General features: G+C 38.5%; 1 protein-coding gene across 3 annotated transcripts in view; it reads left to right on the forward strand.

Annotated features, from left to right (window-relative positions):
• SLC6A11 (solute carrier family 6 member 11) overlaps positions 1–15,535 on the forward strand; it is a 106,419-nt gene that overhangs the window by 23,293 nt on the left and 67,591 nt on the right. For all 3 annotated transcript variants that reach the window (XM_059480189.1, XM_059480188.1, XM_059480187.1), the window contains exon 6: positions 2,785–2,917. In XM_059480189.1, the coding sequence (XP_059336172.1) occupies positions 2,785–2,917 (133 nt within the window). The remainder of the gene's footprint in view (positions 1–2,784; positions 2,918–15,535) is intronic.

Genomic DNA, 15,535 nt, shown 5'->3' on the forward strand with positions numbered 1-15,535 from the left:
ACATAAATAAATCCAAACAGCTATAAAAAAGCCGATTTGATTAAAACATAAGGAAATTTTTCATTATTAGTTCACAGTGAAATTACAGCTAAATGAAATTTCACTATTATTGTGGCCCAACCATAAATATTTTGTCTCAGATTTCATCTTAAAAATGTACTGCTTTAAAAGGCCTTTTAGTATTTGTTGCCCTGTATTATTTATTCATTTTCTTATCGTATTATGCCAAATTTTGTCCTGGTTCTCTTGCAATTAATTCCTCTTCTGGGTGATCTAAGAATTCAAGGACTTCATTTGGGATTTGATGAGGGTTTGTGAGGAGGGTGGACTCCATCCTAGGTAAAATTCCACCTTCATCAGTCAAACAGCTTAGAAGAATTTGAATTTTAACGATACATTTCATCACCCCTCTGTGTAATTATGTCTCAGTGGTGTTGTGTGCAGGTATCAATTATGTCCTTCCTCTTCTTGATTAAAATAACCCTTCATTAAAAGCCACCTCTCCTCATTTGGGTGCATTTTAATGAGAGAACTTCAGGCACTTTGCAGGTCTTGGCTAACTGAGGGTGCTCCGTGCTGGATCACATCTCCCCCAGAAAAGCTGGTGGAGATTTGAATAATAAAGATTTAAAGAAAAAACATTTGAAGAATAAAACAAATTCCTGGATGGGGAGGAGATGTGGATGAGGTGGCAGCAATTTTAATTTAAGAAGATAATTCTCAAAAAGTTTGTGTTGACTTCCTGCCCCCTTTTATTTTTGAGTGGGAAGATCTGTCTTTATTAATTGGGAAATATGGAGATAAAATCTGTGATTTTGGATTTTTAAGTGTGATTTTTGCTTACCCTGTTAATTCTGTCATTCCCCAGCTAAAGAGGGAATTTTAAACTCATATTTTATGAGCAGCAGCTGCAGCTCTGGAGGTGTGGAACTTGCCCAGGTGCTGCTTCAATATTTCCATTTTCCTTCTTGGCATCTCCAGCCTCCCACTCCATCACTCCAGGAATTTCCCTTCACAGATTCCTCCTTTATTTCATTTTTAAAATTTCATTTTATTTCCTTTAAATATTTCTATCTCCTATAAACATTATATTTTTCATATAAATATTCTATATCCTTTAACTGTCATTTTTTATTAGCTGGAATTACAAGATCAGACTTTATATCCCTAAATTTATTGACTCAGACAATAACTGAACCAAATGCAAAAGGAAGAATTCTTTTATATATTTAACTGTAGTTTGCTTGGTTTGATTTAATACTTAACCTTTCTTCTAAATTGTAATTAAATTATGTGTATATCTGTGTAGATATTAATTATATAATTAATTGAAACCTGTGAAAATCAATTAATTGGTTTTCAGTCACAGTGGGGAGGGAGAGGAGTACAAGTCTGAGGTTGTAATAATTTGTAGTTTATATTTATTTATTAACTTACAACTTTAATTTATAATTTATCTTTTTATTTATTTCTTTATTACTTTAAATAAAGATTTTAAATAAATCTCTTCCTAGGATGATTTATTTCAGGATAATGTTAAAAAACTTTTTATGTGAACATCTTTATGTGTGCATTTGTTGTTTTAAGTTGCTTCAAAATGTTTTGAAAAGAAATATTTTAATATTATAGCTCTAATTACAAAAGGAAATTCATTAAATTTAAGGTTAACAGGTAAAAATAAAGGTTAGAAAATTTTTTTGGGAAAACAAATAAAATTGAAAAACCATTTATTTAGGAAGTGTTTTTATTTTAGCTCATATAAATTGGTAAATAATTAAAATAAATTATTTTTGTTTGACTTTAAAGAAAAGTTGTTCTAAAATTGAAATTTTGTCACTTACTTGAAAAAGTGAAACATTTGTTCATTTATAACCGGATACAAAATACCTGGAATATTCTGCTTTTCTCTCTCTCTATTGTAGCACGAGGTATTTTCAGTAGTGAGTAAAGAGCAGTCATTGAATTAAATTAATTCAGTTTTAACCCATTGTTTCCCAAGTAATGTTGCTTTTCTTCAAATATGATCATCTTTATCATCTTTTCTTTGTAATTAATTCACTTTTATCCCAGTATTTCATATGTAGCGATGGCTTTCTTCAATGTTATAATTTTCTTTCATAATTATTTCAGTTTTATCCTGTTTTTTCATATGTAATGCTGTTTGCTTCAGTATTATAATATTTTTTTGTAATTAATTTAGTTTTATCCCAGCATTTCACATGTAGTGCCATTTAAGCTCCATTTAAGAATTTTTTGTAATTATTTCAGTTTTATCTTACTTTTTCGTATATAATGCCATTTTCTTCAATATCATAATCTTATTTTTTTTGTAATTAAATCAGTTTTATCCCAGTATTTCCCACGTAGTGCTGTTTTAGATCAAAAATCTGGGGTTTTTTTTTGTAATGAATTCACTTTTATCCCACTATTCCATATGCAATGTTGCTTTCTTTGCTATTATCATCTTTTTTCTGTAATGAATTCACTTTTATCCCACTATTTCCTATGCAGTGCTGTTTCAACTCAATATTCTGATTTTTATTTTGCAATTAATTCATTTTTATCCCAGTGTTTCCCATGTAGTGCTCTTTTAGCTCAATATTCTAATTTTTTTTGCAATGAATTTACTCTTATCCTAGCATTTCATATGTAGCAGCGTTTTAGCTCAATATTCAATTTTTTTTTTTTTTTTGTAATTAATTGACTTTTACCCCAGTATTTCCCATGTAGTGCTGTTTTAGCTCAATATTCTAATTTTTTCCCCCTTTTTTTCCCCCATGGAAGACGGAGGGTGCTGGCGATTTCCGATGGGATTGAGCACATTGGGAATCTGCGCTGGGAGCTCGCCCTGTGCCTCCTGGCTGCTTGGACTATTTGCTACTTCTGCATCTGGAAAGGCACCAAATCCACGGGAAAGGTGAGCCTGAAATATTTATTTCCACCAGAACAGGGGAATTTCACATGTGTGAGGAACTGTAATTAATTGTAATTAGGAGTTCTTCATGTTTTTCGGTCCTTTTGGTTTCGCGATTTGCTTTTTCTCTAATTCTCTTAGGTGAGGCTGGGTGGTTTTGTTCTATTTTTGTTAATTTAGCAATGAGATTTATTGGAAAAAAAACAAACAACATGTTGTGTTGATTTCTGTGTAAATATTCTGCAAAATTTGGATTTTGCCCCAAACGGTCAGGATTCAAAACTGTCAGCCCCACAAGAGAGTCACTGAGAGATTTGATGCACATAAAAAGAGAATTTTAAAATACATTTTATTTTTGTTAATCTAGCAATGAGCTTTACTGGAAAGAAACCAGGTTGTGTTGATTTCTGTGTGTAAATTCTGCAAAATTTGGATTTTGCCCCAAACCGCCAGGATTCAAAACTCTCAGCCCCAAAAGAGAGTCACTGAGAGATTTGATGTACATAAAAGGAGAATTTAAAAATACATATTGAACACCAAGAGCAGAAATAATGAAAGCACTCAGAGAGGGACCAAGACAGGAATGTTACGGGGGAAAATAAAAATATTTAGGACTTTTTGAGTGAATTCCACTCAATCCTGGGAGCAGGGAGCCATGGGGTGAGGGGGAAGCTGCCCCTGGAATGGTGTCAGCCACAGCTCTGAGTAGAATTTGTGAATAATCAACAACACTGAGAGAGGAAAAGAGCCACAGATCTGGAGGGAGGATCTAAAAAATGATCACTGGTTTCTCATGCTGGAAATAAAGGAAACCAGGAACAAAATTGCTGCATTGAAATATCTAATTTTCAATTGTTTCTTATGTAGTTTGGGTTGTGGTTGAGGATATTTTTATTCCTGTTTTAGTGACCTCTGTTTATAAATGAAATATTTGACACGTAATGGAATTTTGAAATTTAGAAAACACCAGAGTGAAATTTTTCAGCTGCGTCAACTGCACACATCCTTGATACTACCAACATTTTGGCTGTTCCCAGTTGCTGATTCTGAGTGTGTTTGCCAACTGTGCCACTCAAGCTGCTGCTGCATTTCCCAAGAAATTTCCACACACGTAAGAAGAATTTCCACACACACACACACACAGAGATTCCTGCAGCCCCACCTTCACCAGTGCAGGGAAAATCACAAAATCACTGCTGAGAATGCTGCCAGGGACAGGGGGTGATGCCTTGGGAAGGCTTACATAAAACAGGGGCTGGATGGAGATAAAGCAGGGATTTATTAAAAGGATCTCCTCCTTGGATCCACCTTGGGCAACACAAGAGCCCAGCCAGGGCTGCACCCAAGATGAACCAAAATGGCCCCAAAATGAACCCAAGGTGAACCAAAAGGGTCACAAAATGAACCCAAGATGAACCAAAATGGTCACAGAATGAACCCAAGTTGGACCAAAATGGTCATAAAATGAAGCCAAGGTGGAGCAAAATGTTCACAAGATGAACCCAAGGTGGAACAAAATGGCCCCAAAACACTCGAGCGCTCCCAGGGTCTGTCCCTGGGATCAGTTCTGCTCCATTTGCACCTTGCAGTTCATTGTCCCATTCCAGCTTTAGCCCCTGCAGTCCCACCCTGCTTGTTTTTCTCTCTCCAGCCCACGGTGTTTGTGCTCCTGGGCTGAGGTTTGGATCATTTGTCCTTGGTGCCCAGCTGGAGCAGGAATTGTTTTGTCTCCCTGCTCTGTGCACAGAGCTCACCATCCCCTCATACAAAGCCCAGGCCCACACACTAAAGCAGCACAGAACCTGAAAAATATAAAAGCTCAAACCTGAAGCATCAGGATGAGAATGAATAGTTTAGAGGCAGGGGAAAATCCTAAAGACTTGGATCTGGAGAAGCCAAAGTGATCCAAGGGAATGACAAGATCCATGTCCTCACACCTTTGCCGTGGGCTCAGGGAGGTGCACGAGCATTTTTGAGTTTTCTGAGAGGTTGCATCTGCTGGGGAAGAAATGAAACTGAGCAAAACTGGATTTTTTTTCTCCATCAGAAGGAATGTCTGAGGATGGAAATGTATTCTAGCATGGTTTAATGCGCCCCAGGGGTGCAGGCAAAGCTCTGTGGCTGCAGGTGTGTGCACGCACGCGAGGCTGGGCAGAGGCACTCACAGACACAGCAGCGCGAGCAGCCTGGGCTCAGAAGGGGCTGAAGTGACTTTAGAAAGGATTTATTTTACATTTCTGGAGTTTACATCCAGGATTTTATTGCTCTTCCATTCTTTCAGTTTATACTGTTTCCCCAGAATCAGATCTTGCGCTTTGAAGGTGGATAACCTGTCTGACCTTTTCTTTTTCCTTTTTCTGATGGCTTCTGATGGCGTTTTTCTTTTTCTGATGGCTAAACCCTCAGCTTTAGCTAGGTGGAATGAATTGATTTTATTTCAGTGTGATTTTGAGAAGCACCTCTCTGATGAGGTCAGCCTGGGAGAGAACAGCCTGTCTTGGGCACGAGAAATGGGATAATAAACATTTCAACAAGCAGAAATAACTTCTAGTCTTGCAACAGAAGTGCAAAGAGAAGGGAATTCATGCTCAATATTCAGCTTTATAGATCTCAAGCTTAAAACATTTAGACCAGGGTTCTGTAAGAGGCAGAATCATGATATAATTGCACCATTTAAATCAGTTTGCCATGAGCAGCTGATCTGTTTCCAGAATCCTGAGGAATTCCTCAGCACTGGTAAATCCCACATTTCTCAGGAGAGCCTGTGGTACCCATGAACCTGCCTTTCCACAGGTTCCATGGCTCTCAGTAAGGATCTGTCCTAGCCAATATTGATAATCCAATGTCACATTGATAATTGATATGATATAATATTGATAATTCCTTTTTCCAGCTCTGTTTCTGCAGTGCAGGTTTTTCCCCTGGGCATACATTTACCTTTTTTAATTTTTTAATGCAGTGTTTATTCAATATTCTTCCACTTGTTACTTTTTGCAGCCTAATCTCTGGGAATCTCTAGGCCATGTCGTTGCCTTCCCAGAGCAACAAACTTCCCAGCTTAAAAACAAAACCAGCACTCAGGTGGTGGGGATGCTATAAATGAATGAAATGTTTGTTCTAGCCAATATTGATAATTCAATACCATACTGATAATCTATATGATATAATATTGATAATTCCTTTTTTCAGCTCTGTTTCTGCAGTGCAGGTTTTTTCCCTGGGCATACATTCACTATTTTTAATTTTTTAATTCTGTTTATTCAATATTCTTCCACTTTTTCCAGCCCAGTCTCTGGGAATCTGGGCCATGGCATTGCCTTCCCAGAGCAGCAAACTTCCCAGCTTAAAAACAAAGGCAGCACTCAGGTGGTGGGGATGCTATAAATGGATTAAATGTTCTGAAATATAAATGGTTTAGCAGATTTCTCAGCTGAAGTTTCCATTTCAAATCTAATGTCATTTCTAAAATTCATATTTAAGCTCATCCATAATCCTTCCCACTACATTGAATTTATTATATGCTCATTTCCAGGAAACATTTAAAATTGACTTCTGAGGTTTTTTATGATAATAATGTAACAGTCTTTTAAATTTATTACATACTTTAATTGGATTGGATAATTTCAATGAAAAAAATACATTTATTTAAAGCAAAAAAACTTCTTAAAGTTTTATTACCTTGGAAACATTTTCAAAGGGAGGTGTCTGTGGGACAGGAGAGGGGAGAGAAAGAGGACAGGGGAGCCAGAGGTGAGATGGAGAAGGTGTGTCCTCTCCACACACTTGTGCTTTCTGAAATATTCAGGAGGTTTCTTCATCCTTTTCCTCTTTTTTACTCTGCATTCTAATGCATGATGGAAAAAGAGTCCAAGCCTTAAAAGCTGTTATAAAATAACTCCATCATTCTCCAACCAGCACTACCACAGATCATGAATATTTAATATTTCAGGATATTAAATATGTTAAGACTAACATCAAGTTTAACTCCAGAAGAAGTGCCTATTACACTGTTAACAGGATGTTCCAAACTTTTCCATTACTGTTCTTGAAATCCATCACTTTCTCACAAAGCATTTCCATTTGCCCTTCCAACAGCTATGAAACGGCAAAATAAATCCAGGTGATTCTGGCAGCTTTCAGGTGAAATGGATTTGTGCCCTTAATTATTCAAACTTTTCTTGCCCTGAACTTCCAATCTTAAATCTGAAGGTATTTGTGCGCAAGCTTTTACATTTTAAATGTTGCAAATAGGCAAAAATGCAGGATCCTTCAATGAGAAACTCAAAATCAGAAGGAGAAAAATATGCCAGTGCAGTTACCATAATTTTGTATTTTGAAAATTTCTTGTTAATATCTGATCTCCACCTCATGGAGAAGACCTGTCAGCAGCTGAGATCAAATGTTTCCAAAGATAAGGTAAGAACTATCTAGAAGTCTGAAGAAAGTTAACTTTTTTAACATTTAAATTATCATTCCAGTCTCTGATCATTAGGTTTGGTTCAGTATCTGATTTTTCCAAAATACTTTTGATTTCTGGTTTCTTTTGATTTCCAAAATACTTTTTGATTTCTTTTGATTTGTGGTTATGAAAATTCTCAGTTTTTCTATATTGTACACTGAGCTGCTCAGTCTCCCTAATTTTTTTTATCTTCCCATTTCATTAATGCAATCTTCAGGTAGAAGGGAACCTGTTCTTTTATGGATCTTGATTATCCATTTATTAATTTAACTAAATTTAAACTTTGAGAGAGCAACCCCAGTAGCTGCCAATGCATTTTTCCTAAGTTACTTGCTGAAGGTAGTACCCCTAATATTTTCCTTTCTATTTTTTATTTTCATGAGAATTTTTGCAAACAAACCATTCCGTTGAGTTCAGCTCTCTCTGTCCCATTCCTTTTGGAGGGAGGAGCCTGCAGGACTCAAAGTAACAGAAAAGCATTTGAAGTTGTCTTTCCTGCTCCTGGTTAATTTTTGGGTGCGTCAACACATCCCAGTCCTGTGCTGATATCCCTGGTCAGAAGCCCTGGCAGGAACTTGGAGTTATAAAAGTGTAAAAGTTGGGAGGGACCTTGGAAAGTCTCTGGTGAAACCTCTTGGTCAAAGAAGGTTCAGCACTGAACTTGGAACTGTTGTCTTGGTGTTTGGCTGCATCTTAAAAACCTCCCAGGACAGGGATTGCTCATGTCCTGAGAAAACCTCTTCCAATCCTTAATTTCCCTCCATTAATCAATTATTCCCTACATGTTGCTTCATTACAATATTTAATTTTGTTTAAAATTTATTTCTTTTTTATTATTTTGTTACATTTCTGTTATCCAGCTCAAATCAATGCCTATTTTTTTGTATCATCTGTGTCGCTACAGAGTAGGGGTTTGAGTGTCTCCAACTACTGATTTGAAAAGACTTCTGTATTAATAATCTCAATTAATAGACTCAAGTTAAAAAACAATCTAGCTTTCCTGCCTCGACCTCTTGAGTGGGAATGAGAGCAAATCAGCACTGAGATGCTTCAGGATTTTGTGCTGCAGATGAGGAGAAGCTGAATCAAAAGTATTAAAACCCTCACAGTCTTTGTATCATTTTTAATTTATTGATATCAGAGCATTTTACCCCACCCACAGCACATTAATTAAAGTGTGGATGAGTTTTTGTCATGTATGACTCAACACCAAGCCAGCATTTTCTGATGTGAAGTTGCAAAATATTCTCCCTCTGGATTTATTGAGTATTAGAATATCACACTGATTGTATGAACACTGAATTCTCATATATTTTGGGTCTTTTTCAATGGGTTCTTGTTAACATCATGCAAATATTCTTTTGCCAGAGCTAAACTCAAACAGTTCTTGCTCAGTGATTTTTTACTTCTACATTAGTTACTGGTTAATAAGCGATGAGAAATCCTTCTCATTGTGCAGAACCAGCTGCAAGAGAGAAAAATCTCACAGAAATCCTTTCTTCAACATTTCCTGGAACTCCTCTGCATGCCATAATCACTGAATATTATTCTGATTCTGACTTCTGAATATTTTGATCTTTTCACCCTCTTTGTGCTCTAAGTTCCCTGAATTCCCACTTCCTGCTGATGTTTGAAGGTGCTGAATTTAAGCTGCCTCTCAATATTTTATATTTTAAATGCAAGGGGAGGTGCTGAGAGCTGGGAGCAGGGATGTTGTAGCCCCATAGCCAAGAGGCTGTGGGTATTGCTCTAAAATAAATCTGCTTGGCTTTCCAGGTCATAATTTAATTTGCAAATGTCTAGCACGCTCTCATCAAGCCTTTGATAATGTTGGGGCCCTGTCAGACACTTTTTACCCCTTTCCACCCTGCAGAATCTGTCACCCACAGCCCAGAGAGCTCTGCTGGGAGGGTTTGCTGTGGCTCCTCTCTCTGCAGAAACATGAGCTAAAATGCTGGATTAAATACTCCTGTGAGTCAAAAAAAACCCCACAATATTCATGATTAAATACTCCTGTGAGTCAAAAAAATAGCAGATTCATGATTGCACAGGATTCTTTTCCCCTGATTTATCACTGGGAATTTATCACTCCAGCTCTAGGACACTGCTCAGTTTGCAGCTCACTGTTGTAAACCCTGAGAAATGACCTGGCATCATTTGTAGCTGTTGGATATAAACATAAAAGGACAAGGGGCTCTGATGCTGTCCTTGCCACCTTCATTATTCATTAAATCTTCCACTTTCTACACAACCCCACTGGAAAAGTTACAAACACCAGAGCAAAGCAGAGAAGTTTTTATTTTCTCAAAGGAACAGCTCTGCTGCTGTAGGTACCACGAGAAGCAGGATTTGGGGTTGAATATTTGCAAATGGGGGCATCATTTCTTGTTTTACTCTTTTGCTAGTGATTTTTTTTCTCTTTTCCCTGTGATTGTGCTTATTGCCTTCACCTGTAATGTTTTCTAAACGTTCCATTTAGAAAAATTAGGTAGATTCCATTCAGATCCCCAGATATTTCCAGCTTTGAGCATTTAATTTAAGCTTTACAAGCAAAACTTATACCTGAGTCCTGCAGAGGCTGCTGAGTGCATTTAAAGCTGTGAGCAGTCTGAGGGGTTTAAGATGAATTTCTGAAGGATCTGGGGATGTTCAGCCTGGAGAAAAGGAGGCTCAAGGAGAACCTTATTGCTCTAAAATGATCTGGCAGGAGGGAGCAGGCTCTGCCCCCAGAGAACAAGGGACAGGAGGTGGCCTTGGTTTCCAGCAGGTTTGGGTTGGATATTGGGAAAAATTTCTCTGAAAGGAACGAAAAGGAACAAAAGGAATGTCCAGTCTGGAGAAAAAGAGGCTCAAGGAGGATTTTATTGCTCTCTATAATGATCTGGCAGGAGGCTGCAGCCAGGTGGGTTCAGGCTCTGCCCCCAGGGAACAAGGGACAGGACGGATAAGAGGAGGTGGCCTCATGTTGTAGCAGGTTTGGGTTGGATATTGGGAAAAATTTCTCCCAAAGGAACAAAAGGAACAAAAAGGAATGCCCAGCCTGGAGAAAAGGAGGCTCAAGGAAGACTTTGTTGCTCTCTGAAATCTGCCAGGTGAGGTTGGGCTCTGTCCCCAGGGAACAAGGGACCGGGTGAGAGGAGGTGGCCTCAGGTTGCAGCACGTTTAGGTGGGATACTGGGAAAAATTTCAAAATTTCTGCCCTGAAAATGTGCTGAGCCACAGCAAGAGGCTCCCAGGGCAGTGGTTTAATCCCCATCCCTGGAAGGGCTCCAAGGACACGTGGATGTGGCCCTTGGGGACAGCGGTGGCTTTGGCAGAGCTGGGTTTGGGGTTGGTCTTTTCCAGCCTTAATTATTCTGTGATTCCCTGAAATTCATGTTCTGACTGCACAGCTGCTGTTCTTTGCTGTGCTGCACTGCTCCTCACGTGGTAATTAGTGCCATGGATCAGTTGGTAATTAATGCCAGGGATCATTTGGTAATGAGTGCCAGGGATCATTTGGTAATTAGTGCCATGGATCAGTTGGTAATTAGTGCCACGGATCACTTGGTAATTAGTGCCATGGATAATTTGGTAATTAGTGCCAGGGATCATTTGGTAATGAGTGCCAGGGATCATTTGGTAATTAGTGCTATGGATCACGTGGTAATTAGTGCCATGGGTCACGTGGTAATTAGTGCCAGGGATCACGTGGTAATTAGTGCCATGGATCACTTGGTAATTAGTGCCATGGATCACATGGTAATTAGTGCCATGGATCAGTTGGTAATTAATGCCAGGGATCACGTGGTAATTAGTGCCATGGATCACTTGGTAATTAGTGCCATGGATCACATGGTAATTAGTGCCATGGATCACGTGGTAATTAGTGCTATGGATCACATGGTAATTAGTGCCATGCATCACGTGGTAATTAGTGCCATGGTTCACTTGGTAATTAGTGCCATGGTTCACTTGGTAATTAGTGCCAGGGATCACGTGGTAATTAGTGCCAGGGATCACGTGGTAATTAGTGCTATGGATCACTTTGGTTTGCTGTGCTGGTGCCACTGAAGGGCCAGTGAAATGTCAGGAAAATTTTGGAAATCTAATTATATTAGATTAATTATATCTGTCAAGACCCCAGAGATGAAAGACAACAGGTACACCCTGTTTGCTGGGACATCTTGACATAGATTCGTGTTAACAACAACAGAAAAATCTCCTGAAAAGGGGTTTGACATTATTGTTAATCTGTGATGGGCAGGAAACAGTCACTGAAAGCTGGACCATTTGTAATGAATAATTGAGGGGGCCAAGGAAATGTACTAAAAAATCCTTAATTCACACTCACATTTTAACAAGGTGTAAATAAAGGTAGAGACCTCAGGTTTTTCTTATTTTATGATGGTTTTGTGTGGTGGTGTTCACAGGGGTCCCAGGATGAGAGAAGAGGATCTGACACCCAGGATGAGAGAAGGCGGATTTATTATTTCATTATATATATTATATTAAAAGAAAATTATACATTAAAACTATACTAAAGAATAAAAAAAAGAATTCATCAGAAGGCTAGCAAGGAATGGAAAGGAATTAATAACAAATTCTGGACTGACCAGAGAGTCCGAGCCAGCTGACTGTGATTGGCCATTAATTAAAAACAACCACACGAGACCAATCCCAGATGCACCTGCTGCATTCCACAGCAGCAGATAACCATTGGTTTTCTTTCCTTCTGAGGCCTCTCAGCTTCTCAGGAGGAAAAAATCCCGGCAAAAGGATTTTTCAGAAAATATCATGGCTACAATTTTGAGGACCACCTGTCCCAGGCTGCAATTCTGAATAATTCAATATAAAATAGACCCCTGACCTGTTGGGAGTTTATTCCAATAAATTAGGCTCTACACTGTGCACTACTAAATTAAATACATGAAATAAAGCTGCAACTGTAGTTAAGTTTTGGTTATAATTTATTTTTCATTTTGCTGTTGAGGAAAATGCCCAGAATTTTTGTGAACAATTTAAAATGCAAAACTGGAGTTCCCAGGCCCCTGCTGACTGAGTATGGTTTTACCTTTCACTATTGAATTCAAAATATTCTCCCTTGGCTCTGGTTTTATATTTGTGCTCCCTCCTCCCCCTGGAGGGGAGCTGGATGAATATCCCCAAAAAACTTCATTTTCCAGACATAATAAATTATTTTTGCACACCCCCCCTCCCCTACACTTCCAGCTCATATTTCTTTATATTTTGTGAATTATTTCTATCACTCTCAGAACTTTGAGTTTTAAGGTTTTTTGTCCTGGTTCTGAGGTGAATTTCAGCCCTCTTGGTTTGAACTGAGCGTTGGTGGCTATGAAATAATCCATCACACCATAATGTTCCCCCCAATTATGTCCAATATTATTTTTATTAGTAATATTTTGATAATAAAAAATTATAAAATATAATGAGGAGAACAAAATAACTCAGCCCTCTCTCTGTTCTTTCCAAATGTGATTTTTTTTCCTGCCTAAACCAAAGAATTTCAAATACCAAGCAGTAAGTTTCAATGGTTTCTCCAAAGAACAACATCTTTTTTAAGCTTAAAATTTAAGCTTAAAAATTTAAAGCTGGTTGGATTTAATTGCTTAATTTAAAGATGATTGAATTTAATTACTTACCTCTCTGTAAAGCTTGGAGCCTCTCTATTCTGCGTTAAGATTTGCAGCAAGGCTGAACCAACAGCCAGAAAAAGTCAGAATTTCTGCAGCTGTCTCCAGTCCCTGAGTCACAAAGCAGAAAAAACCCCTAATAAGGGGAGCTAATATGTCCTTTGCTACTTCTGGGATATAAACTGAGGAAGAAAATCAGGTGAAATTTGGATTTCTGTTTCTGCAGTTTACACTTATGGAGCTGGGTCAACAATTCTGTGATGGAAAACAAAAAAAAAAATTCAAAATAATTTTAAAAAATAGACTGGAACAAAAAATATTTGACTGGGGGTAATTTTGTGTTAATTGAGGACCTCTCTTATAGCAGAGCCTCTCTTGAGGCCTTATCATTTCCAGTGTGCAAAAATCACTCACTAAAATAACAATAAAAGAATATATTAATCTGTTGAGAAATACCAGAAGAAAGATAACTCAGTGTGCCAAGATTGATGCGTGAGAGAAGTGGGGAAATTCCTGGCATTGGGTTATTCCTTTTTCTTGAGGAGAAGTGGGGAAATTCCTGGGATTGGGTTATTCCTTTCCCTTGAGGAGCAAGGCATTGCTAGTATCCATTCTGCTTGAAGATCCCAAACTCAGAAATGTTTTTTTCTATATTTTGCCCATCATTTTCCCTCCCCTCAGGAGTTAAGCCTTGCTTGCCAGCAGTTAAAACTCAGTCACTAGCCCCAAAGAAAATTTATTTCTCAATAGCAGCCCATCTAAAGGCCTTAATGGATTCAATGAGGCAGAAAGAAGGAGCAAAAGGACAGAAACAAAAAAATTAAAAAAAAAAAAAGAGAAAGATGTGTGGAAGGGAAAAAAAAAAAAAAAAAAAAAAAAAGAAAAAAAAAGAAAGAACTAGGGCCCATTGTAAGAGCCCAGGAAAAGGAACTGGGCAGCAAGGATTGTATCTCCTGAAGTGTCTTTTGTTTGAGGCTGAAGTGACAGCAAAGAACGGCCCTTCATGGCGAGGCTTTGGCCGTGGCCAAGGCTGATGTCTGCATTCAGAGGGGGAAAGTAGAACATTCATGAGATGCATGCAGAGTTCCTGCTCTCCTCCTCCTCTCCCTGAGCTTTCTAAACTCATTTTTTTTTCTCCACTCTCCTGTGCTCTGAGCATTTAAGGACATCTCTGGTTTGTTAAAAAAAAATTCATTTTTTTGCTTCTCGTTGGTTTTCCTGACCTGTTGGACAGCTGGGGAAGGTTTCATAAGTAGGAAATTTCAATCAAAATCGTGATTTTATGATTTCAGTCCTTCCCAGCTACACCTTGGTGGGGAAATCCACTTTCATATGAATATTTAGGGTGGATCTAAGCCCTGGTCCACAGCTGAAGAGAGTAAAAGGTGTTTGAGGGCACTGAGGGACAGCTCAGGGCACGGGCAGGTGGGAGAGGTTCTGGGCACAGAAATCACCAGGGCTGTGAACTTTAAATATGAGAGAGCAGAAGGGGCAGGGAGGGGCAGAGGGTGGAAAGCCAGCTGGGATATTTGCTGTGGCAATGCAGGGAAAATTGCTGCAAAATTCAAGGGAAAGCCCCAGGGCACAGATGAGCACAGCAATCCCTGGAGGAAAAATGCCCTGATTGGCCAAAGGTAACAAATTCAGCTTCTTTCTGCCATCGAGGCTACCAGGAACTTTTAGCTCATTATCCAAATTACACTGACCCAACAGAGAGGCTTTAGCAATGTGACAGCTGCACTCATTTATTATGAGTATATGTTTATTAATATATATTTATTATATATATTTAAATAAATAAATATAGATTTATTGATATATACTTATTAATAGATATTTATTCAGAGTATGATCTCTTCATTGTTCAGAACCTGCCCTTCCCTACCCACCCTCTTCCCCAAATTTATAGCCAAAATAGAACATTTCCAGTTTATTATCATTATTGATGCACATGTCAGGGTTAAAATATTATTCCTTCAAGTGCAGGGCACTGTTGCTGAGTGGGATTTACAACTGAGGGGTTTCCAAAGCTGCCCTTCCCAAAACTCTGTGGTTGCCACATCCTGGTCTCTATGTGTGCACAGAATTTCTGCACAGAAATTGCAATGTCTTCAGTCTTACTTTGTATATTTAGAATATTATTTGCCCCTTTTCTTCTGCAGGAGCACACAGGGATACACAAACATTCATAGCTCTGAGTTCCCTAATGCTGCTCCAATTTCATATTTCTTCTCCATGAAACAGAATAGTTACAACTCCCTATTTTCACACAAGTTTTTTGTCCTCAGCTTCTGCTGATCTGTCCAGCTTTAGGACTGGCTCCTGAACTGCAATTTTAGCTCTCCATTCCCATACCCTGCATGCCAGGGCTATATTAACCCAAATTCCTGCCAGTGGGAAGGCAGGCTCTGCACTCTGCAGCCAGCCAAGCCCACATTTCTGCCCTTATCTCCAGCCTGAAGATGTCTTTGTAGTACAAGTTTTGTTTACAAGGCTGTTCTTGTGAGATTTACAAACTGCAGTCCTGTA

The sequence above is a fragment of the Ammospiza nelsoni genome, chromosome 11 (genome assembly GCF_027579445.1).
Source record: "Ammospiza nelsoni isolate bAmmNel1 chromosome 11, bAmmNel1.pri, whole genome shotgun sequence".
Classification (NCBI taxonomy): domain Eukaryota; kingdom Metazoa; phylum Chordata; class Aves; order Passeriformes; family Passerellidae; genus Ammospiza; species Ammospiza nelsoni.